The sequence below is a fragment of the Carettochelys insculpta genome, chromosome 3 (assembly GCF_033958435.1).
Source record: "Carettochelys insculpta isolate YL-2023 chromosome 3, ASM3395843v1, whole genome shotgun sequence".
NCBI lineage: Eukaryota > Metazoa > Chordata > Testudines > Carettochelyidae > Carettochelys > Carettochelys insculpta.
In genome coordinates, this window is record NC_134139.1 from 48161332 (window position 1) to 48186998 (window position 25667).

The 25667-nt window shown below is 47.0% G+C and overlaps 1 protein-coding gene across 1 annotated transcript in view; it reads right to left on the reverse strand.

Moving 5' to 3' along the window:
- KCNK17 (potassium two pore domain channel subfamily K member 17) overlaps window positions 1-25667 on the reverse strand; it is a 45931-nt gene that overhangs the window by 11666 nt on the left and 8598 nt on the right. Inside the window, exon 2 of the mRNA XM_074988560.1 lies at window positions 6341-6455. Within this exon, the coding sequence (XP_074844661.1) occupies window positions 6341-6455 (115 nt within the window). The remainder of the gene's footprint in view (window positions 1-6340; window positions 6456-25667) is intronic.

Sequence of the window (25667 nt, forward strand, 5' to 3'; positions counted from 1 at the left end):
TTGCTGTGTACACATAGTCTGAGTATGTATTTATTGCTACTGCTTTTAAAGGGACTGAGACTATTATTTGAGGGTCTTGAGAATGGGAGATACGTGAAAGGATGTGAAGGAAATGGAGTCTCTGTGGAAGATCAAGGAGGACACTCCAGATGTAAGAAACAGCAGGTGAAAAGGCAGAGGTACACAAAAGGAACTAAAGGATGAAGTGAGAAAGACACCATCAGAGAGACAAATCTTCTAACCACAAGCATTCAAAAGTCATGAGTCAGGCCTCATAAAATAATGACATTGCCTAAAACACAAGTTTCTTAAAAAAAAAAAAAAAAGAGTTCTTGTCTTCTCCCTTCTGGTCTTTGAGCAATCATGTTTTCAAGCTTCTCTTGGCAGCTGTGAGCACTAGAAGCTTACTTTGACTTCTTGAAACAAAAGTTAAGAGTCTTGCATTATCACATCATTGCAGAAGCTGTGAATTTAAAGACTCAGCAAATATCATCAGAACTGGTAACCTAGGCATACAGGGTCTGAAAAGGAGATTACTGGGCAACAAGTGGGAGAAGCAGAAGGGTCTGAGCTCACAGAACTTGGAGCAGGTGGACATGGTGTTGGAAGCAGGTTCTGAAAGTGAGGCAGAATTAGAGAAGGAACTTGTGTGTGGGTGTGTACTTGTGTTTGCACGTGTGGCATGAACAGAGCTGTGAGAGAGGCCATTGGATCGGACAGTGTCATTTTACACAGACTGGGGGGAAGTCAGGCAGCTGATGAGAAGGCTAGAAAAATTACAAGCTTGGAGACCATCAAGGCAAGGGCAAGTGTGGGGGCAGCCAGGGCAGAATGTGAAGAGGCCATAGAGGATGAAGCAGGAGGATTGAGCTTGAATGTGAGGGATAAATTACATCCAACCTCTCCTCTTATGCCTGCTCTAATATCCTTCCTACCAATCTCAGCCCCACCATTTCTTTCATATGTGTCAGGGGGACAACCTTTTACTTGTCTTCCAAACCCTTCCCACACCTCTAGGCACTGATATCCCATGACCATGTCCCAGAATCAGCAGTGTCACCCTGGTATGTCATATTTCTTTGAGCCTGATTGCAAGTTCTTTGAGAAGGACCTTGTCTATTTGCATGCTTTGAAGAGTCAGTCTCATTTTTAGCTACACCCTGAGGTCTGGGACCATGCTTCCTTTCTCGTAACACTCTCGGACGCCTCCAAATTTGCATAAACATGTACAGGGCTCTCAAATATTCTTTCATGAAGGATTCCTGCATGAAGTGCTCTGACCAGCCACCTGTATTTTTCCCTTAGACACTATTCTGCCTGCGATGTTATGTAGAACCAGTCCGCATGTATGGCTGCAAATCATGGACTATCAGTAAACAAGTTGAGAAGTACGTTGAAGCCACAGAAATGTGGTTTTTAAGAAGGATGTTGTGCATCTCATGCATGACCAAAAGGACGAACGAGTCTGTCTTAAATGAAGCCAACAGCAAAAGAACACCGTTAAAGAGGATAAGAACAAGGCAGGCAAAATTTATAGGCCATATAATTCGAAAGTCCGCACTTGAAAATTTAGTAACAACAGGAAAGTATAATGGAAAGCGAGGACAAGGTAGACAATGTGAGAAAATATTGGATAGTATCAATTCATGGCTGCTTTGCCACAGTATGTGGAGATGCTCCAGAGCAGTCGTAATAGACAGGGGTGGAGGGCCATGATCGCCTAACTAATCAGAATGGCACGAATGAATGAACTATTCTGCCATCTAGAGGGGGGATAATGAAATGTACAGAACCAACACAATTCAACAAATAAATGTCAAGGGCTTAATCCTGCAAATCTCCAACTGTGAGAGTATCTTTTACAGTCTTGCTAATCCTAAGCATTCAACAAATCATTAGACTGCCTTAAAACTCATGAAATTTTGACTGATAGGTCTCAAAATACAGCTGGAATTGAGGACCTGTCAAACAGGTGCATTTCCACTAGGATCAGTTTGTGGTCCTATGCTATTTCACTGGTCTATCAACTACCTGGAAGGAAACAAAATGATCATGGACAAAGTGTGCAGGTGACAGAAAAATTGGGAGTGGTAAATAAGGGAGAGGACAGGTGCCTGTTAACAGAGGAATCTGGATTGTGTGGGAAACTGGGTGCAACCAAACAATATGAATTGTAATGCAGCTAACATAAGTGTCTACATGTGGGAACAAAAATGCAGGCCATAACAACAGGATGGGGGACTGTTACTGTGGGGAGCATTGATTTGGAAGATTTGGAATTGGTGGATAAACAGCTGAACATGAAGTGCCAGTGTGATGCTATGACCAAAAGAGCTCATGAGATCCTGAGATGCATAAACAGGAACATCTCCAGAAGAAGCAGAGAGGTTATTTTACCTTTGTACTGGGCACTGGTGCAACTACCACTGAATTTGCCAAATTCTGACACCCACAATTCGAGAAGAGCGTTGATAAAACTGGAAAAGGTTGCGGAAGAGCCATGAGAATAATTAAAGGATGAGAAAACATGCTTATGGCAACGGATTCAAAGAGCTCAGTCTATTTAGCTTAAAAAAAGAGAAGAGTAAAGGGTGATTTGGTTATAGCCAGCATGGGGAAAATATTTAACAATGGTCTCCTCTATCAAGCAGGAAGAAATGTTACATGAGCCAATGGCTGGAAATTGAAACTAGACAAATTCAGATAGGAAATAGGATTTAAAATTTTAACACTGAAAGCAAGTAACCATTGGACCAATTTACCAAGGGTTGTGGTGGAGTCTCCATGAGGTGATCACAATGGTCCCTTCTGGCCTTGGAATGTATGGGTAGGTCTACAATGCAATTAGACACCTGCAGCTGGCCCACTCCAGATGACTCAGACTTGTGGGGCTCCAGCTAAGGAGCTCTAACTGTGCTGCGAATGTTTGGGCTCAGGTTGCAGCCTGAGCTATGGGCCCTTCCCACCTCACAGGGTCCCAGAGTCTGGGCTCCAGCCCAAACCTCTATACTGCAATTACAACAGGCCCTTATCCCAAGTCCCAAGAGCCTGATGGAATTTACTGAATCCTAATTCATTCCCTGCCTTGGTTTCTTGCAATCCTAGCTACGCTGGTAGCTCTGGTTCCCCAATTACCATAATATTGGTCCATACAAATGTACATTTAATAAAAAGAGAAACATTCTGATACTGTTCAGATCAAAATTCTGCATTATTGAGCAAAAAAAGTATTAGCTTAAAATACAACAGAATGAGGACATTCAGCCCAACACACAAATTCATCCAGATTCCTCCACTCTAGCAGGCAGAAGTGATCGATGCTTTGCAGAGGAAAAGAGGAAGTGTAAGGGCACCCGACTTCAGCAATTAAAATCTAGAAGGGCACGTGACACATTGGGGTTGAATGTGACCCCTCATCGCCTCCCTCCCCAAGCATCACCTACGCTAGCAGGACACAGGTCACACAGTCTCCAGCAGGCTTTAGATAGGACACCTTTTCTGTCATTCTACCCTCATTTACAGAAGGAGAATGGGCAGTAGATTTAAGGACAAATGTAGAAGACTACAGTTAGGAAGGAAAAAATCAGTTTCATACATACAGAATAGGAAGTGACTGGCTAGGAAGGAGTAATGCAGAAGGATCCAGGTGTCATAGTGGATTACAAGTGAAATATGAGCCAACAGCACAATGCTGTGGCAAAAAAAGCAAAAGTGATTCTGGGATGCACTAGCAAGAGCAAGTTATGAGCAAGACCTGAGAAGTCATTCTTTCACTTTACTCTGTGCTGATTAGTCTTCAGTTGGAATATTGTGTCCAGTTCTGGGCACCACATTTCAAGAAAGATTTGGAGATACTGAAGAAGGTCCAGAAAACAGCAAAAGGAATAATTAAGGTCTGGAGAACATGAACTATGAGGGAAGACTGAAATAATTGGGCTTGTTTAGTTTAGAAAAGAGAAGACAGAGGGAACATGATAGCAGTTTACGCATACCTAAAAGAGGGTTATAAGGAGGAGGGAGAAAAAATGTTCTCCTTGGCCTCTGAGGATAGGACAAGAGGCAATGGGCTTAAACTGCAGCCAGAGAAGCTTAGGTTGGATATTAGGAAAAACTTCCTGTCAGGGTGGTAAATACTAGAACAAATTGCTTAGGGAGGTTATGGCATCTCCATCACCGGAGATATTTAAGAGCAGGACAGACAGACATCTATCAGGGACGGTCAGATGATGCTTGGTCCTGCCACGAGGGCAGGGGACTGGACTTGATGACCTCACAAGGTCCCTTCCAGTTCTAGTGTTCTATGATTTAGAATCTTAGACTTTTTCTTGACTGGTATTTCTGTGCTTCAGAGACACTGTACCACTGCAAGGCACGAGTTTCCCAAGAGGAGCCCATTTATACTAATTGCCCTAAGTCAGATGTTAAACTTTTTTCTAAACTGACACCTACCAAGACCACCTTCCAAACTGCTTTGGTTTCCATTTAACAGTGGTCCCCATCATGGTAGCATCTGAGCACCTCACAGTCTTTGCTGAATTTACTCTCCCAATCCGCAGGGAGGTGGAGGAGTGCTGCTGCCTGGATTTTACAGATGGTGAACTGAGGCAGCATGTGGCATAGCAAAAGCTTGCATCTAGGGCTCCCAAGTTCTCAGGTACCAGCCAAACAAGCATATCACTCTAAACCTTGAGGAATGCGTGAGAGATAGGGAAAAGATGGACACACACACGCAATTGCATGCTCACTGCCACTGGCTGAGGTGTGAAATACTACCGCCCCTTCAAAAAAAAAAAGCACTCTGAAATCTGACTCTTTATAGGACTGCCAGCATAAAAACGTTCCAACTAGCACCACACCTGTATCTCAGTCAGTAAAGCTAGAACATAAGCCTTAAAACCACTAGAATCTAAAACCCTGCTGACACTACAAAAAGACCCTTCTGGAAATAATTTTTAAAAGACAATTTAGTTTTGCCTGCAGTGGGGCTAAGCACCAGGCTAAAACAGCTGTGGGGGAACATTCTGGTTTGCTTGGAAAGGATGTGCAGTGACCTATGGGGGCAGGCAAATGTGCTCTGAGCAGGTAGTTTGGTTTTAAGTTAGAGCTCAGAGCGCTTAGTGCCCGAACTTCCTACTTTGGGATAACAACAACCTGTAGAATCTTCTGTTTGTATTGTGGAATGAGGTTACAGTGCCATCCTGTGGTTTACCTAGACACAAGTGAACAGAGCAGATATCAACCTTTTCAGATTCAAAGCACATGAAAAGGAAGCAAGCGTCCAGGAAGGAGACAGTAAAGTCATCTGATGAAGTGGGTCTTTGCTCATGAAAGTTTACGCTCCAAAATATTTGTTAGTCTATAAGGTGCCACAGGACTTGTTAGTAAAGTGATACGGGTGTCTTTTCTTTCTCTCTGTGTGTAGACAAGCTATTGTATTACAACTGTTATAATCCTTGTTCTCTAGGGTCAGCTTTTCTGACGTCAATACATTTTCAATACTAAGCAGAGCAGTAAATCTTCCTTGTCTGTATGACAAGTAGATTGTTTTGGGTCTGAAAAAAGACTCGAAGATCAAAGATACAATGTAAAGCTGGAAATCCAGAACAACCCTTAGGCAACTCCTTTGACATTCAGTTACTGATGCTTCAAATCCCATGTCAGGGCTATTAATATGCAGGCTTTTATTAATATTATATATATAAATAATCCTAACCCCATGTGCTTTTCACTGTTACCATTCTCTTCCTTCTCTTTCCTTTGGTTCTGTAGAGTACGCACGTGTTGCTTCTTGTCTTAACAAGGCTGTAGACTCCTCAGGAGAAAGGCTGCCTCTTACTAAGTATTTGTACAGAACTGAGCACAAAGACGATCCTGGTTCCGAGTGGAGCTTTTGGGCACTAACACCATAGAAGTAAATAATCATTGGAACACAGAGTACACACCAATTCCAAAGTGACTCATTAAACTCCATCTCCCCGATTTCCTGCCATTCTCACCCTCATTTCCTTCTTCCCCATTTCCTTCGTAGTCCCCCCTTCATGCCACCCGCAGCATGGGGCTTAGAGATCAAACTCACATCACTAATACCAAACTAAATGGGTCTTTGCCTGCCACACCTATCAGCAGGCTGGCCACCAAGCTCAACTTGGGAGTCAGGCAGAATCTCAGAAAAGCACATGGATTTGAAAGCTGCATGCATTTTGCATCTATTGGAACAGTGGTGGCTAGAAAAAACAGTGTTTCACAGTGGGGGAGCAGTGTGTGTCCCCATGATCATTCCATTCCCAGTCCATGCAGGTTCTACCCAGGTAACCCACAACAAACAGCAGAGATCTCCTACCGATGGTCGTTATTGCAGAGACGGAGAAGAAGAAAGAGCCGACAAAGTCCCATCTCCCCAGACTGGTGGAGTTTCCCTGGAGCGTGAGGCCACTCTTATAGGCCTTGATGATGCCCTGCAAAGAGATGGCAGTAAATACAAGTCAGATCATCAGCCATGTGGTGGCAACTCAAACTATTCTTTCGGTAAGTGGCTGTCCCAGTGCTGTCTGATGATAATTTAAATTATAACCCCCCAATGCCCTAGTAGGTTCTCTCTTAAAAGAGGTCATCTATGTGAGGCTAGGGCTACGTCTACACGTGAAGCCTACATCAAAGTAGCCTATTTTGATGTGGCGACATCGAAATAGGCTATTTCGATGAATAACGTCTACACGTCCTCCAGGGCTGGCAACGTCGATGTTCAACATCGACGTTGCGCAGCACCACATCGAAATAGGCGCAGCGAGGGAACGTCTACACGCCACAGTAGCACACATCGAAATAAGGGTGCCAGGCACAGCTGCAGACAGGGTCACAGGGCGGACTCAACAGCCAGGTGCTCCCTTAAAGGGCCCCTCCCAGACACACTTGCACTAAACACCACAAGATCCACAGAGCCGACAACGAGTTGCAGACCCTGTGCATGCAGCATGAATCCCCCGCTGCAGCAGCAGCAGCCAGAAGAATTACATTAACTTGGGCCGCTGATGAGTTACGTGTGCTGACAGCTGTCACATCAATATAGTTACCGATGTGGAAAAAAACAATCTTAAATATACATAAACTACTTTACAACTTTAACAAATCCTCCTGGCATCCTTGGGAGATTAATTATCCTACAACGCAAATTGGAATCAAAGTACACTAAACTCCTCATCCCTGAGCAAAGCTGAGCAGATATCTAGTAACAGTCAGTCATGGTTCCAGGGATAATGTTCTACTTTTCACAATAAGAAAAGCTACAATGAGCTAAAATGTGCCACCCGGATCTGGGTTTTGTAAGGATATACTGTTTTACACTAATAATCCATAAAGGTACTTCAGGGGCCACCAGCACTATAGCATCAAATAGCTATCCACGGATATGAGTCAGAGATAAGGAAGTGGCCCATTTTAAAGAAGAGGAAACTGAGGGACAGAGCTGACCAATGACTTTTCCAAGGCCACAGTGGAAATCTGCAGCAGTCCTATGACATGTTCTTTGGTCTCCTGAGGTCCAGTCCAGATCAGCAGAAATCTTTTTTAAGTGACGAAGAATGCCTGTTTCTTCCCTCCCCCAGACAAAGCAACACAGCTATTGAATGAGCATCTAAAAGTTAAGCAAGAAAACAAAGCACTAAATGACCGGCCCCTTCTACCACCACCCACAACTGTCAGGCTAAGGAGAGAGTAATGCAAAAAAGAAAACAAGCAGAAGAGGCAGTGTACAGTAAATTCAACGATGGAAACTGCAGGGATGCGAACACCCTCAGGTGTTGGTAAGGAATCTGATTTGAAATACAAAATTTTTACTCTTTGCAGGGATGCCATCATGCAGAAAGACGGAGAAGAAATCCTTTGAAAGGTGAAACCTTTGTAAGAAAAGATTCCCCCTCCCACTCTGAAAAGACAGCATTAAGCAGCCATGTTAGTTCCAATAGGCTTGTCTGAACTAAGGCCCTGCCAACAGCAAGGATGGTTTTAAAAAACTCCCTTTTGTTGCTACTGCTGGTTCAGTTGTTCAGGTGTGACTTGACACATGAATCCAGACTAATACAGCTGCTTTTCCAAGGCACAAACTGTGCATACAAGATGGCATGTTCAGAGGCCAAGACTCGCTCATTCAAGGCTGGTGGGTCACATTTAGCACTTATTAGCTCTGGCAGCTTGCTCTGTGCTGCACAAGATACAGAAGACAGTCCCTGCACGTGTCCCAAAAAGCCTGCAATTCAAGTACCACATTGTATTTGTGAACTCAGCTGTACTTTACATATGTTGAAAATACGGGCAATAAAGAGGCATAGCTAAGGTGCTGTAACCCTGTAGCATAGAGGCAGCATACATCAATGGAAGGGGTTTTCTTGCCACTGTAGGAACTCTGCCTTCCTGAGCTACATCAGCAGAAGCATCTTCCACCCACCTAGCTGCGTCAATGCCGAGGGTTAGGTGGGCATAAGTAAGGCATTTTGCACACTCCCAGTACAAGTCTAGGTTAGTTTTTATGCTCTCAGTAATCCTACTAATTTTAATGGGACCATATACAGAGTAAATTACTACTCAGCATGATTAAGCACGATGAGATATGGCCCTACAAGAAGAAATGAGGAAGACAGGGTAGAGTGGGAAAGGATTAACTTTGAAATTACTTCTCCCCCTACACTTTCCCTCTATCAACGCTGGGGTTTATCAGGCTCTAATATTTAACATGCCCTGTTATGCCTGATGTATGTTCTTTCGAACCAAGATTAAGGAAGGAGGTGGATAAGGAGTATTAGTGGCAAAGGCTTACTCAGGAGTCTCATCCACCAAAATATTTCCTCTCCCCTGCCCCATGGTCTGTGAACTATGAGTTCTAAGTAGCTGACGTTTCTGTAATAATGTAGTGTAATAATGTAATAGTTCCCTGTGGCATGAAAGCCCATTGGTGCCAGCTGTTGAGGGTTCACTTCTCTGTGTCATCAAGTCCTAACAAGCCTCATACGCTTTCTACATCCAACACATGGCTGTCATACTACTTATCAATAAAACAAAAAACATTGCATGAGGTGTCAAATAAAAGCTGGTGTCTCCCTGGTCATTAGGATTATACACCAATGACAGTTTATGTTGTGTGCGCATATGCAATGAGTCACCAGCAGAAAAGTTTTCTCTCAGAAGTTAGTCCAACTAATTGACGCGTGAAATAAACATTGCAAGGAAAACACAGTGGGACCTACATCTGCATTCTAAATCTTCATGAAGATGCAAAATCAATGTGGGGGTCAGCACACAGGAGAGCAAGCTAGTGGGCAGAAGAGTTTTACCTGAGGCTGCACTGCAAAGGGATGTAGTTCAAAAGTTTATTGAACTATAGGAGGAATGTGACAGGACTCCCCATTATCACTCATTGGCTGCGTCTACACGTGCACGCTACTTCGAAGTAGCGGCAGTAACTTCGAAATAGCGCCCGTCACGTCTACACGTGTTGGGCGCTATTTCGAAGTTGAAATCGACGTTAGGCGGCGAGACGTCGAAGTCGCTAACCCCATGAGGGGATGGGAATAGCGCCCTACTTCGACGTTCAACATCGAAGTAGGGACGTGTAGACGATCCGCGTCCCGCAACATCGAAATAGCGGGGTCCTCCATGGCGGCCATCAGCTGGGGGGTTGAGAGATACTCTCTCTCCAGCCCTTGCGGGGCTCTGTGGTCACCGTGGGCAGCAGCCCTTAGCCCAGGGCTTCTGGCTGCTGCTGCTGCAGCTGGGGGTCCGTGCTGCATATACAGGGTCTGCAACTAGTTGTTGGCTCTGTGTATCTTGCACTGTTTAATGAAAGTGTGTCTGGGAGGGGCCCTTTAAGGGAGCGACTTGCTGTTGAGTCCGCCCCGTGACCCTGTCTGCAGCTGTGCCTGGCTCCCTTATTTCGATGTGTGCTACTTTGGCGTGTAGACGTTCCCTCGCTGTGCCTATTTCGATGTTGGGCTGAGCAACGTCGAAGTTGAACATCGACGTTGCCAGCCCTGGAGGACGTGTAGACGTTATTCATCGAAATAGCCTATTTCGATGTCGCAACATCGAAATAAGCTATTTCGAAGTTGGGTGCACGTGTAGACGTAGCCATTGAGGGAACACAAATGACCATTTCACTTGTACCCAGTTGTGCTCACGACGTCTGGAAATTAAAGCCTTTGTTAATAAGCCAATTTGTTTTCACTATAAACTGCCATTGTATTGTTAAATGGGACCTAATAGCTGAATCAAGTGAGGGTGTGTACTGTCCTATGGGAGACAACTTACCTAGTAACTTCTATGGTGTGGCCATGCCAGTGGCTGAATGCCACACAGGAGCTGCATCTACACTAGCCGGCTATTTCTAAGTAGCCATGCCAACTTCGAAATAGCGCCCGCTGCGTCTACACGTGCTGAGTGCTATTTCGAAGTTGAAATCGATGTAAGGCGGCGAGATGTTGAAATCGCTATCCTCATCAGGAGATGGGAATAGCGCCCTACTTCGACGGTCAGCGTCGAAGTAGGGCACAGGTAGACGATCCGCGTCCCGCAACAATGAAATAGCGGGGTCCTCCATGGCGGCCATCAGCTGAGGGGTTGAGAGACACTCTGTCCAGCCCCTGAGCTCTACGGTCACCGCGTGCAGCAGCCCCTTAAAGCTCCCCGCCCCCTTATTTCCTGTGCAGGAAGCTGAGAGCGTGCAGGCAGCAGCACACACACGTGCCCAGCCTGCACGTCCTCCACAAGCCCCAACCCACCACCCAGCACCCATGGCAGCCAGCCAGCCCCCCAAGCAACCACAGGGCACCCCGCCCCTAGGGGACCCAGGGCTCCCAGACAGCCAGCCAGCGGGGGAAGAGGCAGCGGTGCCCCTCCTGGTCGGAGGCCGAGATCCGGGACCTGCTGGGGCTCTGGGGCAAGGAGGAGATGCTCCAGGTAATGGGGAGCAAGCAGCGGAATGCAGATGCGTTCGTCCAGCTGGCCGAGGGCCTGGCTGCCCGGGGTCACCCTGTCCACACTCCTGACCATGTCAGGAGTAAGGTGAAGGAGCTGCGGCAAGGTTACGCCTGGGCCCGGGACACGGCCAGCCGATCTGGGGCCGGCCCCACTGCTTGCCCCTTTTACAGGGAGCTCAGGAAAATCCTGGGCCCCCAGTACACCACCTCCCCCCTGCCACCCTTGACACCTCAGCCGACGAGCCCCAGCAGGCCCCCGAGATGGAGTCCGGCCTGGAGGCCAGCCCTGTACCCCAGGGGCCCCCACAGGAGCCCACCCCTGGGACAGCATAGGAGGAGGAGGAGGCCTCCAGCAATGGGGGGGCTGTTCACAGACCTCCCCTCCCACAGCTCCAGCAGGGTGTCCGTGCGACGGGTGTCCCCCGACCGTGGGAGCGGACCGTCAGGTATGTACCCTGGTGCACACCCCCGGGGTTAAGGGGCAGGGACAAGGGACATGACCAGGGCCCTCCACACACCCAGATGACCATGACCCCGAGGACAGCAGTGGCATGTCCCTCAGAAGAGTCCATCAGCCCCTGCCCCCCAGCAATACAGCGCCATGCCCCATCCCTGGGGATGGGGGGAGCGGAATCTAGAGGTCCCCCCTGGGGGGGACAGCACACCCATCATCATCATCTCTGGGGGACAGGGAGGGGGGGACATGGGCCACGGGTCAGGGCCCAGACTAACGGCTGTCTCCGCTCTTCCCCCCTCTGTTCCGCAGCTGCACCATCTGAGGGCCCCGAGAGCACAGCCGCTGTGTCCGTTGTGCCGGACAGCCCACGGGGGCCATTGCAGCAAGCCAGCCCAGCAGCAGAGCAGGGACTGGCCCCAGGATGAGCCCGACAGCGCTGGAACCATCCCCGGGCATCCGCTGACCGCCAGCTCCTCGCCACCCTCCGGCGTCAGGTGGAGGTCTCTGAGTGCCGCCTGCATGTGGAGGAGCAGCAGCTCCACCTGCAGGAGCAAGTGCTGGCCTGGCGCCAGGAGGCTTGGGGGGCCTTCATGCAGACCTCTGAGCAGATCACGGAGCAGTTGGCCCCCCGCCGCCGCTCCACCTGCCATCCCTCCGAGCTGCCCTCCACCAGCAGCTGTCCTGGAGCCTGCCGCCAAGGGGGACCGTGGGCCTCAGGAACCAGCCCGGCCATATCTGCCGGTTCTCCCGGCACCCACCCAGCCTCAATGGGGCCTCCAGCCCAGACGTGGGTCGCGGCCCCCCAACACCAGGCGCTGGACAATAGGGGTGAAGGGCCAAGGACGTAGCCCCCCAGGCTCCCCCTCCTTTTTACATATTCCCCCCCATAATTGTAAATAGTTTATTTGTCCCACCCCCCTTTAGTAGCTGCCCCCCCATGTACCTAGTTCCCCCCTTCTTAATGTAATGAGTTCATTGTTTTGTTTAAAAAAAAAAGGTTTTGGTTTATTTACAAAAGAAGCGTGTGGATGGTGTGTGCTCTCTGGTGCTCAGCGGTGTGGGCATGGGGGCAGGTAGTGTTGTGGGGGATGTGGGAGGGCAGTGGATGGCTCACCAGCAGCTGTCCCTGCCAGCATTCACCCCGCAGCCTGCTCAAAATGGGCCCGCAGGGCCTCCCGGACCCGGATCCCCTCAGGGTCGACCTGGCGACTGGGGGCAGCGGGTGGCTGGACGTCGGCCCTGCCAGCCTCCACAGCCCAGCCCTGGAAGAATGCCTCTCCCTTGCTTTCCATCAGGTTGTGGAGTGCGCAGCACACGTCCACAACCTGGAGGATGTTGGCGAGCCCTGCATCCAGGTGGGTGAGGAGACACCTCCAGCGCCCTTTGAGGCGGCCAAAAGTCCGCTCGACCACGTGGTGCCATTGGTTCAAGCGGGTGTTGAACTGCTTCTGGGTGGCACTGACATGGCCCGTGTAGGGGTGCATGAGCCAGGGCTGGAGGGGGTACGCCGCGTCTGCGATGAGGCAGAGGGGCACGGTGGTGTCCCCCAGCGGGATCTCCCACTGGGGGATGTAGTTCCCCACCTCCAGCCGGCGGCACAGGCCCAAATTTCTGAACACCCGGGAGTCGTGGGTGCTGCCAGGCCAGCCAACATAAATGTCCAAGAAGTGGCCCCGGCTGTCCACCAAGGCCTGGAAGACCACGGAATGGTATCCCTTCCTATTGAGGAAGCGTCCTCCGCTGTGCTCCGGGGCACGGATGGGGATATGGGTCCCATCTAGAGCCCTGAAGCAATTAGGGAAGCCCAGGCTGGCAAACCCTTTGATGGCAGCATCCGGGTCCCCAAGCCGCACGAGCCTGTGCAGGAGCAGGGCACTGATTGTGCGGACCACCTGCAGGGGAAGGACATGAGAGAGCACCCATGAGGGGTGTGCAGGGTGTGTCTGGCCCTCTCCCCGGGCTCTCCCTTCCCCCAGGGCTCCCCCCCAGGCTCCCTCTCTTCCCTGAGCTCCCTCTCCTCCCCGAGCTCCCCCTCCCCCGCTCTGGGTTCCCCCCTCTCCCTGGGTCCTCTTACCCCCATGACAACAGCCCTGACGGTGGCCTTGCCCACGCCGAACTGCTGCCCTACAGATCGGTAGCTGTCTGGAGTGGCCAGCTTCCACACATGTATCTACAGCGGAGATCAGTGCTTGCTGGTGGCCAGAGGCTGTTGGCGGAGCTGAGCTACCGCAGGCATCAGTAAAACTGCTTTACACTAAGGGCAGGTGCCTCGCAGCCCTGAGTCCCCCAGGGAGGTCACAGTCATTCTTCAAGCAGTGCTCTTCTTCTACCATCAGCCCAGCCCAGGATTCTTAGGGTTTCCGGAGCTGGGTTATTTTTTTTTTCCGCTCAACTACCTAAAAAGAAACTATATTACAATGTCTCTGCATGCTGCATGCCTGCTTCCTGTTGCTCTCTCAAGTCTTGTTTGGATGTAAGTTTAGCCTTGCACGTCACCAAGTTTTTAAAGCAGTAAACACTTGGGGGACAGAACCACAGTGCAAAGAGTCCTGGAGAAAGGAGAGCAGAGCAGACAGCAAGCAACAAAGGGAAATTCAACACAAATACTGGGAAAAATGCTTTGCTAAGGAAAGGAAATTAACAGCCCAGATGAACAAGCAGCAGTAGCCTGGTCACTGTAATGAATACCAGTTTATGTTCATCCCACTTAATTCTGTGCTTATTTCCTGTAACCAAACAACTGGACTGCTAGGAGGGAACATGCTCATGCAAAAACCTTGGTCTACTGAGGTGATCTACAATCTGAAAGGATTTTGGAACATCAACAAGGACAACAATATGCTGCCGTACTTTCATTCTGCTCACACAGAGGCTAAAATATCAGCACTGAACCATCTCTTTTCTTCCTTCATCACTAGTGTACAGGAGTTCCTTACCCAATCCACCACTCAGCAGTAAGCACTGGGCACACTCCTGCTAGGTGCCAAGAGCTCTTGCCATTTGGGAATTGAAGGCACTCAGCCCCCTTGCAGAAGGTGCCCTGCACCGCTGCGCATGAGGCCCAGGGTTAGCCCACTTCCCCATTGAGTCTTGTTATCAGACAGGCTGATGATCTGTCTCTCCCGTATGCCCCATTGTACCAGTCCCTGCCTGCTGCACCATTCATCAGATACAACTGAAAATCCAAAATATTTCTGCAGACTATGTGGTTATTCAAATCGTAGGTGTTTGTGACTGTCCTTAAAACTATAGGGGAAAGAGGTGTGCTTGCTCTGCAGCCAGAGAGGATTCTTGTAGGCTCGAGATCAGGAAATAGGAAGTATTCTATCCAGATGCAGCCACAGCTCATTGTAATAAGTCAACATTTATTAAATAAGATTGATTTATTTGATATCTGCACATAAAACATAGGGCTTAAATTGCAGCAAAGGAGGTTTAGGTTGGACATTAAGAAAAAATTCTTGTCAGGGTGGTTAAGTACTGGAATAAATTGCCAAGGGTGGCTGCAGAATCTTCATTTTTGGGAATACTTAAAACCAGGTTGGATAAATAGTTAACAGACAGGATACAGATGGTACTTGGTCCTGCCATGAGGGCAAGTGGCTGGACTTGATGACCCCTGAAGGTTCCCACCAGTTCTAGTATTCTATGATTCTATGATAAGCAAAACAGAAAGTAGGAAGAGCCTCATCTCTTATCAACATTCACAGATATTCTACAGAATTAAGGAGAAAAGCCCAGAGCTTTGGCTAAGGATTCCTGTTGCCCTTACTTGTAACAACTTGTAATAGTTGTTCGATAGCTTTTGCAACACACAACACGTTTAAAATCAACTAATAGACATGAGTGTTTTATCTCCAGTTATTCAGAATCAAAGGCTGGCCCAAGAACTCAAACTGTGGACATGGCTCAGGCTCAGTCAGTCAGTAAGCACCACCAGTTGTGGGAAAACAAGGTACCATGCAGTATGCATGAAATAAATAGGGAGAAAAGGTATGGGGTGGTAATCTCTTCTGTTAGATCAACTTTCGTTGATGAGAAAAACAAGTATTGAGCTACACAGACCTCTTCTTTGAAAATTTCTCTCTCACTGACAGAGGTTGGTCCAAAAAACGATATTGACTTCCTCATTTTGTCTGTCTCATATCCTGAGCACAGCCACAGCCACAACTAAACTGCATGAAATAAAGAGAGTCATGAAATTGCTGTGCTTGGTCCTAATATTTTGAGAGCCTGAAGTGTCATATGTGTAAGTCAAAGGACAATAGCAATCACAAGAGGAAGTATGTGAAAGAAATGGAATCGTAGTGGTTAAACCAAAAGACAAAGTTACAGCTAGATTCTGCTCCCACTTCTGCTGAGCGACGTGCCATGTGACCCCAGTGAAGTCATTTATCTTCTCTGTGCCTCGTGTTCCCCCCCGTGGCATTTTCCCTAGTTCAAAGAAGTGTGTTAAAGTTTGTAAGGTGCTCTGAGCTCCTTTGATGCACAGCTCTGAGGAAGAGCACAGTGGTTCCTGTAACGTTCATCCAGTGGGACCTTCTGGAGTTCCACACCCTGATGCAGGAAAATGTAACTCTTTCAGAAGTCGACTTTTCCCTCCGCATTTCGGCTCATCTGTTTATGTGTGGCACCATCAGCGATGTAAAGGTCACCTTTACATAGTCTTTTGAAATCTCCTGCAATGTTCCAATCCTCTTTGGCTTTCACAGTCAAATTATGTTTGTCTAAAAGCAAACTGCCTTTGCTCCACTGCTCCATGTTCCACTGCCTTCATGGATTCACAAACACCACATTGCGCAGCAGCATAAGCCATGCTCTGTGAGGTGGGTGATACTGGGGAAGGAACTGCATCCATTACGCTCTCTCTTGCAGCCAGAAAATTTGCAAAGGGAACAGTAGCCAGTAGCAACCTTGGCCTTCCCTACAGGTGACTTATCAAAGCCAACTGTACTTCAAATTATTTCCCGATATGGGTCACAGATGAGTTTTGTGCCTCCTTCCACACTCACTGATCCACAGCATATCCTCCTTTAACTCACATCTAATGGCTGCTCATGGAGGGACTATGGTGCTCCTCAGTGCTTGCTCACTTAAAGAATACCTGGAGGGTACAGCCTCCATTTCTCTTGATACCTTCATGGCACCAATCAGATTTTCAGCTGTCACACTTCTTAGGATACGTCTACACTGCAGAGAATATCTGGGTCCAGACTCCCGGGCAGGTGTATCTGAGCTTGCCAAGCTACTTGTGAATGTCTATATTGCAGAATTACATACAAGCTACCCCATACGGCTGCATTTACACTGGCACTGTAATTCCTGTGATTTGGTGGTAGGATTTCGGGCAAGGCGGAGGGAGAAGTTATCCCAGATGGATGAGCTGTTGCTGACTGGGGCTGAATGCTCATTGTCGCAGGATTAAGACAGAGAGTATGGAAGATGGTGGCAGGCATTTCAGCAGCAGTTGCTGACCCTTGGAAAATGGCAGTGGGTAACAGAGGAGAGTTCAACTGTGCTGGACGCTGACATGGCAGAGCAGAGACACGTGCTGAAGAAGTTGCTGCGTAATTCCCATATGTAGGGCGAGAGATGTGATGACATAATCCTGCAGACTTGGGTGGGCAGGGGGGGTGTGTGACACGACACATCGGTAGCTCCAGAACTCCCACATGAGAACGTCGACCTTCATGGAATTGTGTGAGGCACCTGCCCTGACCTTCCAGTACTGGGACACACAGCTGAGGGAGGCCAGAGCAGTCCAGCAGGCTGTTGCTACAGCCACCTAGATGTAGGCTACTCCAAACAGCCAAAGGTTGGTGACTATCTCATTTGGGGTTGGCAAGCCAACAGCTGGTGGTGACCTCTGTGAGACAGTTTTTTCTGCGGCTTCCCCTCAGGTGGTGGACATTGCATAGATACCTGAACTTGCAGCTGGTGTTGAGAGAGTGTGCTTTGTATACTGTACTGCACTGCACTACACTACACTGTGCCCGTGGTTTGCTCTCCCCAAGGAGCACATGAATGTGTCAACTGCAAGGGCAATTTCATGAACACCTCAGTGTGAGATGACTGGCAAGGCACATTACCCCAGAGTGCTGAGGAGATCTGGCCTCTAGCCTGTGAGAAAATCCAGGACTTTATTCCCTCCGAACAATAGGCGGTTAACAATAGGGTGTCCATACCCTTTCTTATTTTAAGGAGACCCACTTTGCCTCTACTGCCCTGGGTCATGAAGCTTTATCCTGATATCGGAGCACTCAGCAGAACATTTAATTACAAGCATGGGCTAGAGGTGGATGGCACATGCGACCAACAGAAGTCAAGATGGTGCTGTAAACTAAAACCATTTGGGTGCTAGAGGGGCCAAGGCCACCCATAGCATGGAGAAGTGCTGTGCCCTGCCCCATGCCTGTGAAGATAAGTCAGAAAATCTTGGCCAAGAGTGAACTCAAGCCACTGCTAGTTTGCAGGCTTAGTACAGGCAGTCACAAAGTACATGTGGGAATGGTGGCAGGTGTTCAAAGGACTTATGGGATGCCTCATGTGCCCACATCCTAGCACCACAGTGGTGACATGCATGGGGGAACGTGATGCTGTGTACTGTTGTGGTACATATCGGTTTATTTGGTACTGTTTTTCTGTCCTTACAAGGGCACTGGGTGTTTTATTAAAACCTCTGGATACAACTTCCTGATTCTTCCTTCTACCCCAAGTATTCACACACCAACATACTGTACAATCAGGTGAAAAAGTATTAAAATAAATAATGATTTGAAAGCAATGAGGGTATCCCAGCTGCCCCAAAACAAGTAACAGCGAAAGGAAGAACAGAGCAAGACTGTGCAAACCTGTGCCATTAAACAAAGTGCAAGCACTGCAAGTCTCACTAGTAGCAGAACTGGATGTCAGAGGTGTATTTTCTCACTCTCCTTGATTGCACTGGCATAGAGTGAACATCTGCCTATATCAGGTCTTGGAATGATTCATAATCTGTACAACTCCTGAATTGCTCAGTGGCCACACTGGCTGCAGGATGTGGTAGGGTCGAAGAGGGTCTGCCCACAGTGAGGATGATGCTGGGGATGATGTTGGTGCAGGAGCTGGGGGCTGCAGGCTAGTAGCCATTGGGTGAGTAGCTTCTCAAATATCTACTTCTGCTGTGTCCATCTGGTTCTTTGCCAGAGGTAGTTTGTGAGCATTCTTCTCTCCCTCTTCCTTTCCATCTTCGGCTCTTCTTTACTTCTCCGTTTGTCCACGTATTTGAGCCATGCCTAAAATCATGATGCATTTCACAGAATCATAGAAACATAGGGCGGAAGGGACCTTGGAAGGTCATCTAGTCCAGCCCCCTCTTACGTAACAGGTCATCCTTGAGCCTTTTCCTTTTCCTCATGCTGATTCAGGGTCCTGTCCCTAAGAGGCCTGGGTGGCTCCCTCAGTTCAGCAGAGGTGAAAGGCCCCGCCAAGGAAATGAAAGAAGATATTTTTTGTTCATGGAAAGGAAGATGAGAATCCCTTTTATGCTGTGTCCTGGCAAGACAAGAGTGTGATGCTTTTATCTACTTGGTAAGACTTTATTTCACTGCTACATCTCAGTCAGTTCAGAAGCTCTGCCAGGCCAGATTACCAGCCCACATACATGCTATGGTAAGAATTTCTGGTCTAATGGGTTAAAAATAGAAAAGCAAGAGACTTGTTTGGACCTGGTATGTGCATCGCTGGGGTGGGGAGGCGGGGCAGTGACTCGGGCTAGCAGGCCAGATGCCTGCTACTACTATTTTTTAACATTATTCTGGGCCAGGGAAGCCTTAGAGGATGTTAATCAGCTGGAGTTCCCTCACTGGAAGAGAGAGCGACTTCTCCAGACTAGTGGTGGAATTCTAGCCCTGCAAAAGGACATTTTACATCACCTGCTGACTTAAAAGGAGTAGAAAGGACTTCAAGCTACCGAGGCAGATATTGGAAGTTTACTCTACTCAGGAATCTCACTGACCATCTTGAGTTCATCCTGTATAAAAAATTCTCCAGTATCACCAAGGAGGAGCAGAGGAAATTTCAGGTGAACAGGATGATGAATAAGGATGCAAAGACTTGCTAACAGCAGAACTGTTCTCTCCAGAAACCACTCTGGAAAGTGTGCTGCTTTTGGAAGCACTGGAAGGCCAAGTACTGCTGCTCCAAGAACTTTTTCAGCTTAATATAGCCACTGGAATTTATAATCCAGGATGCTGGGGCTGATGCTACAACTTTGCAACAGCCAGCTGCTGTGATAGAATAACAGTACTAAAACAGCCATACATGCTGACAGGTGCAATTCTGCTCGCTATATCTGTAATTCTGTTTTTGATATAATCAGCAAGAATGCTCAGCTAGTTGTGTGTTAAATTGTTTTTCCCCTGCTTGAATCACACATAGATGTCGGCGGCTTAGGGTGGAGGAGGGGAGCTGGGACAATGGCATGGCTTTTGCCTCAGCTGAAGATACGTCCAGCCTCTAGCACAGAATATCTTCCAAGCAATAATTTTATTGCTGATCTCTCAGAAATTCCTCCCACTCATGGTGTGGTTCCCCCTCACAGTAATAGTAAAGATGGTGGTGCCTACTTACCTGGTCATGGTTCTGGTTCTTGCTCTAATGCCACTTCCCTCTGAAAATGTACCCTACACAGCCCTCCCGCCCTTTATGCTCAAGCAGTGTCTTCCCTATCAATACCTTACTGCTTTCATGTTGTCGGAGCCTTTCCCCCATCACAGGCTGCAGCAAAAGGCTCCAGCAGCTTCCTGCTGCAGGAAACTATTGTAGCATCAGGGACAGGCTTTGGCGGCAGGAGGGGATGCACAGAAACCGCAGAGGAAGACTCAGGTGGAGGGAGAAGAGGAAGGTTCTGGCAGTGCTACCCCTTTTGGCTTTTCCCGGCCAAAGCTTTTCACTGCTGCGTGGAGCTACACACTGTGGTGGGGAGGCAGCTTGCTCTTCACCGCTGCATGTGGCCAAATGCACCCTGCACACAACACCGGCAGTGTAGGCATGGCCTGTGTATTTCTTAGTGCTAACTTCTGCCGAGGTTAGCATTTCTGGGCACATGGCCACAGCCAGTTCTTCCGCTTCCTCCACTCACCCCTCAGTCCCTCTTATCACGTGTGTGCACGTCAACCACCAGTTTCCCCCTTCAATACAACTTCCTATTCTGAGAGCCACAGTGAGTCTTCAAACTGCATACTGGATTCTGTTTTCCCTCTCTCTGAGCTTGTAAGTTTGCTCCTGATGCCAGAATTGCTTAGCTGTCACTAGGGCCTTTCATCTGTAGCTCTCAAAATGTGATACAAAGGAAAGTAAGTATAATCGTCTCGATATTTCATAAATTCAAAGTAAGGCTATAAAAGGCCTCTAGATCATCTAGTCTGACCTGGGCAGGACAAGGCACAGAATTTCACGCAGTTATCCTGGCAGCCAACCCAATAACTTGTGTTTGATTATTGCATAACTTTCAAAAAGGCACCCAGACAGCAGGATCAGAGTGCGTGCATGCATATGACTAAGATGCAGCTTTCCTTACAAGCATGACCTTTTCAGGCATCTGAGCTTCTCCCTTTAACATATGCAGGCAGGAACAAAGCACTTAGTATAAACAACTGATTACTGAAGTGATTTCTTCTTCATTTGAATCCACCTTTTCTCTAGCCCTGGGGCAAAATGGGGGAATAAGGGACAGAGTCTCACAGCATGATGCTGAATAAACCTAAATACCATTGAGGATCTGGACAAATATGACTTTCAAAGGTCACGTAACCAGTCACGGGTAGAACAAAGAAGAGGTCTCCTGACTCTCCCAGCCAGCACCCTTTCCAGGGGATTGTACCTTAATGAGCTTTCTGCCACCTTTCCAGAAAAAACGCCAATCATTCCCTTGCACATGCTGGGAGATGGAAGTATTGAAGCAGACGAAATGTAATATTGCTCAGTAATCCCAAATTCTGGTCAATTTGAATAGCCTGTGCTTTCTGGTCATGGCATTTTAGCCAGAGTTCACAGTGCTATTTCATCATCAAGTGTCGTCTCTCATTGTAGAGCTGAATGTGCCTCACAAAGTCTTAGGAAAGGCCAAAAAAAGAGAGAATGAGGACCAGATTCATCTGGTTGGCTTTCACACATTCACATATCATCTTATCCAGAAAATAAAGAAATTGCTCTTTACTTATTTACCTAGTCAAAAAATCCCATTCTTTCCCCTACTATCGGCGTGGGAGAGCGGTATTTCAAAGGCACAGGACTTCTGATAAGGGACTAATTAAAGTTTAAATGAGTTTCTCTCTTCTATGTACTGGAAGTTCTTAAGATTAGTATGTGTGATTGCACAGTCCTTACAGACTAACAGGAGCTATTAGATTACAATAATAAAGTTCACTCTCCCTTCAGATTAGGAAAACAAAGGTTAATTAGCTACTCAGAGTAAGATCTCAGGGTCACACCACTGTCATTTATTGGCACAGAACCCCAGTTCTTGGCTGGAGGAGGCCTTGTGTTTAATTCTGACAGATCTAACAGAGCCTCGAAGACCATGTAGCCCTATGATGCTGGGGCCATCTGCTAGATCCTGACCAGTGAGACTGCTCCCAAGTCTGGTAGGTGGAAGTAAACGCGAGTCCCTGGGCCTGAACAGAGCAGTAAGGAGCAGCATTTATTTATTTTTCAGAACAGAGTAGTTGGGTCTGGCTGGAGCTGATCACCTGTGTGATGTCAGCATGAAAACAGGAAAGGAGAGCAGTGCCTGCTGTAGTTTTCTTCCAGTTTTGCTTTCTGAGAGTGGGATAGGGAGTTGTGAGAGGGACCTCTGTCCTTCATGGGTACTCAGAGACAACAGAGAGATGGTTGGCCAGATATTGACATGGATCAATGCCTTTTCCCAGGTGTACAGAGAAGCCATCCCAGAACATGGCCCTTGCTCAATAAACCAACTTTGGCTATTTATTCCCATCCTATCTAAAACCTGCCTTTTGTTTCAAAAGTTATTGAGAAAGTGGTGATAAGCCAATTCCTGCTTGCTATGCTGATTTATTTGACTCCCATACTTGGGTTTAGACCTGAGGCTACAGTATTATCTGTGGTGGCTGAGCTTGTAGTTAGACATCAGCTTAACTGGTTTCCACATTTACTCACAGCTTTTAATGGCACTGATCACAAGGTACAACTTAATTCATGTGGGATCCTACAAGCAGGAGTAGGTAGTAGCCCTGCAGTAAATCTGCTCCTTCTTTTCAGAAAGGTCCCACAAGTTTGTGCTGCACAATGGTCTGTCCTCCCTGAGGGACCTAATAGGTAGGTTCTCACACATGTTTAGTTCCCCAACACTTTCTCTTACAGATATACAGAGCAGAATTCCAGGTGCACGAGGCTGCGTGCTCATTAATGGACAAATATTCCTCATGGTTTTTTAATCAAAAGCCTCATTTCTCTTCCAGTGCCAGATCAAGAGAGGGATCAGGATGCAAGTGAATTGGTTGTAGCTCTGCCCGGAGAAGGTATACTTGCTACTAAGAACAAAGCATTGGAGGAGTGTGCAGAGGTGGCGCTTTCCCCACCTACTGTGAGTCTATGACTGTCTATTGACTCTGGTGAAATTCAAGGAACAAGGCAAGATGCATTTATTTTATTTACTTCTGGTTTTATTTTCTCCTCCTCTGCCAGGGTCTGTGTAATTAACATGCCTCTAATACAATGGCACTGCTGCAATGCTGGGGACTGGGCAGGCTGATCCAATAACACAGGAAAGAGTTGTAATAAGGTAGTAGGGGCTATGTTATAAGACATGAGAGCGGCTTTTCCTCAAAAGATGGTTGGGGAGCAAAGAACAGGAAATCACTCTAACGACCCCACTAGGAAATCAGGCAATTACAACAGTCGAGCAAGGCTGCAAACAAGTAAGCTCCTGGCATAGTGGTTGGAATTCTGATTCAGATTCGCAGGCCAGAAGGCACCACTGTGATCATCTAATCATCTGATCTCTCTGTATAGTAGAGTTTCTCAACCAGGGGTACATACACCCTCGGGGGTACACCGAGGCCTTCCAGGGGGTACATTAACTCATCTAGATATTTGCCTACTTTTATAACAAGCTACATAAAAACACTAGTGAAGTCAGCACAAACTAAAAAGCGTATTCAGACAATGGCTTGTTTCGCCTTCTTCATGTGCCTAATGCTGAAATGTAAGTACAACACTTCTATTCAATTTAACTTATTTGATAAGGCGATGGTAGAAAGTCAGCAAGTTTTCAGTAGTAGTTTTCTACTACATTTTTGCCTTGTTTTTGTGAGAAAATAATTTTTAAGGAAGGTGTAATTTGGTCGTATGCAAAACAAATCTGACTCCTGAAAAGGGTACAGCAAACTGGAAAGGTTGAATGGCACTTGTTTCAAGATCTCAGATTATCTTAGGACCACGTTTCTCAACTGGTAGTACACATAGCTTTAGAAATACATGAGAGAAGTCTGGGGGCACTTAAAATTTTTTAAAAGGGGTACTTTATCAAAAAAAAAAGTTGCTGTATAACACAGGCTGCAGAACTGGCCCAAAATAATTCCTGGAGTAGAGCTCCTTAGACTATCCAGAAACATTGCATGATGGAGAATCCACCACAATTCGTAGTAAACTGATCCAATGGTTAACTACTCTATTAACAATCTACCTCTTATTTCTAGTTTGAATGTGTCAAGCTTCAACTTCTAGCTCATTAGATCAGATTATACTTTTTTTCTTCTAGACTGAAAAGGGCATTATTAAATATTTGTTCCCCATGTAGGCACTTAACAGACTGAAACCAAGTCTTCCCTTAACCTTCTCTTTCTTAAATTGAATAGATTGAGTGCCTTGAGTCTATCACTATGGAGGTGTGGTTTCCAATTCTTTAATCATTCCGGCAGTTCTTCTCTGAATCTCACAGAGTGATCAACATCTTCTTTGTATCATGGGCACTAGAGCTGGACACCGTTTTCCAACAGTGGGCACAGCAGTGCCAAACACAGGGGTAACATAATCACTTGACTCCTACTTGAGTTTATGCACCTAAAGATTACATTAATTTGTTTGGCTGCAGTATCACACTGGGAGCTCATATTCAGCTCCTTATCCATCCCCACCCCACTAAATCCTTTCCAGATTAACTTCTTCGTCTATCCTGTAAGTATGCCCTAAACTCTTTGTTCCTAGCTATGTATAGTTACATTTAGCTGTATTAAAATACATAGTTTGCTTGCACTGAGTTTACCAAATGCTCAGATAAATCTGTGTTAGTAAATGCTCTTCAGTAATTAATATTCCCCAATTTTTGTGCCAGCTGCAAAATTTACCTGTGATTTTAGGTTTTCTTCCAGGTCACTGATAAATATGTTAAGTAGTGTAGGGCTAAGATACAATAGCTGCAGGAATCCACTAGAAATACATACACAATGCCAATAATATTTTGAAACCTAACAGCGAGTTTAGTAACAGAGAGGTAGCCGTGTTAGTCATTGCTACAACAGAACAGCAGATATGTACCACCTTAAAGACTTAACAAGTTTGAAATCCATTTAATGCGTGCCATGTTAATTTTACATCCCTCTAGCATTTTATTCAAAATGTTGTGGGGTGCCAAGTCCAATGCCTGACAGAAGTCTATTACATACTCAAAGGACTATGAAGTGTAACTGTAGCTGCAGTGACATCCACAATCCCGGTGTATGTCATAAAAAAGAAGTGAGACCGTCTTGTGAACCAGCTAGGCTGAGGCAGAACAATGCATACAACTTGTGCAGCAAGCAGCTGCTGAGGGACAGATTTTTTTATGTACCGTAAATGAATATAGGTTTCTTCTAGGTATTCTCAAAACTAGAAGGAAAATTAGGCTTCTTCAAAAGTCTGGGGTTTTCGATCTGGACCTTGGATTTGAATGCCCCGCTACAGAAAACTTCCTCTTAGCAATGGATGTTTTGTCCCCATCTTTAATGCATGTCTGATTCATGCATGTATGACTGGCATGATGGGTAGTTAAACGTGCACAGGGAATCCCTCTAGGTCAGAAATAGACAACTGTAGGAGGTGCAGGCCTGGGCCTCAAGCTTTCTGATATTTTAAAGCTGCAAACACAACCCAGTTTCCCTGCATCAGTGCTTGTCTTGGGAAATGTCGCACAGAAGAAGGGAAAAAAGGAGTATGGTGGGATTGGAAAAAGTAGTAAATACACTTTCAACTGACCGAAAACAATC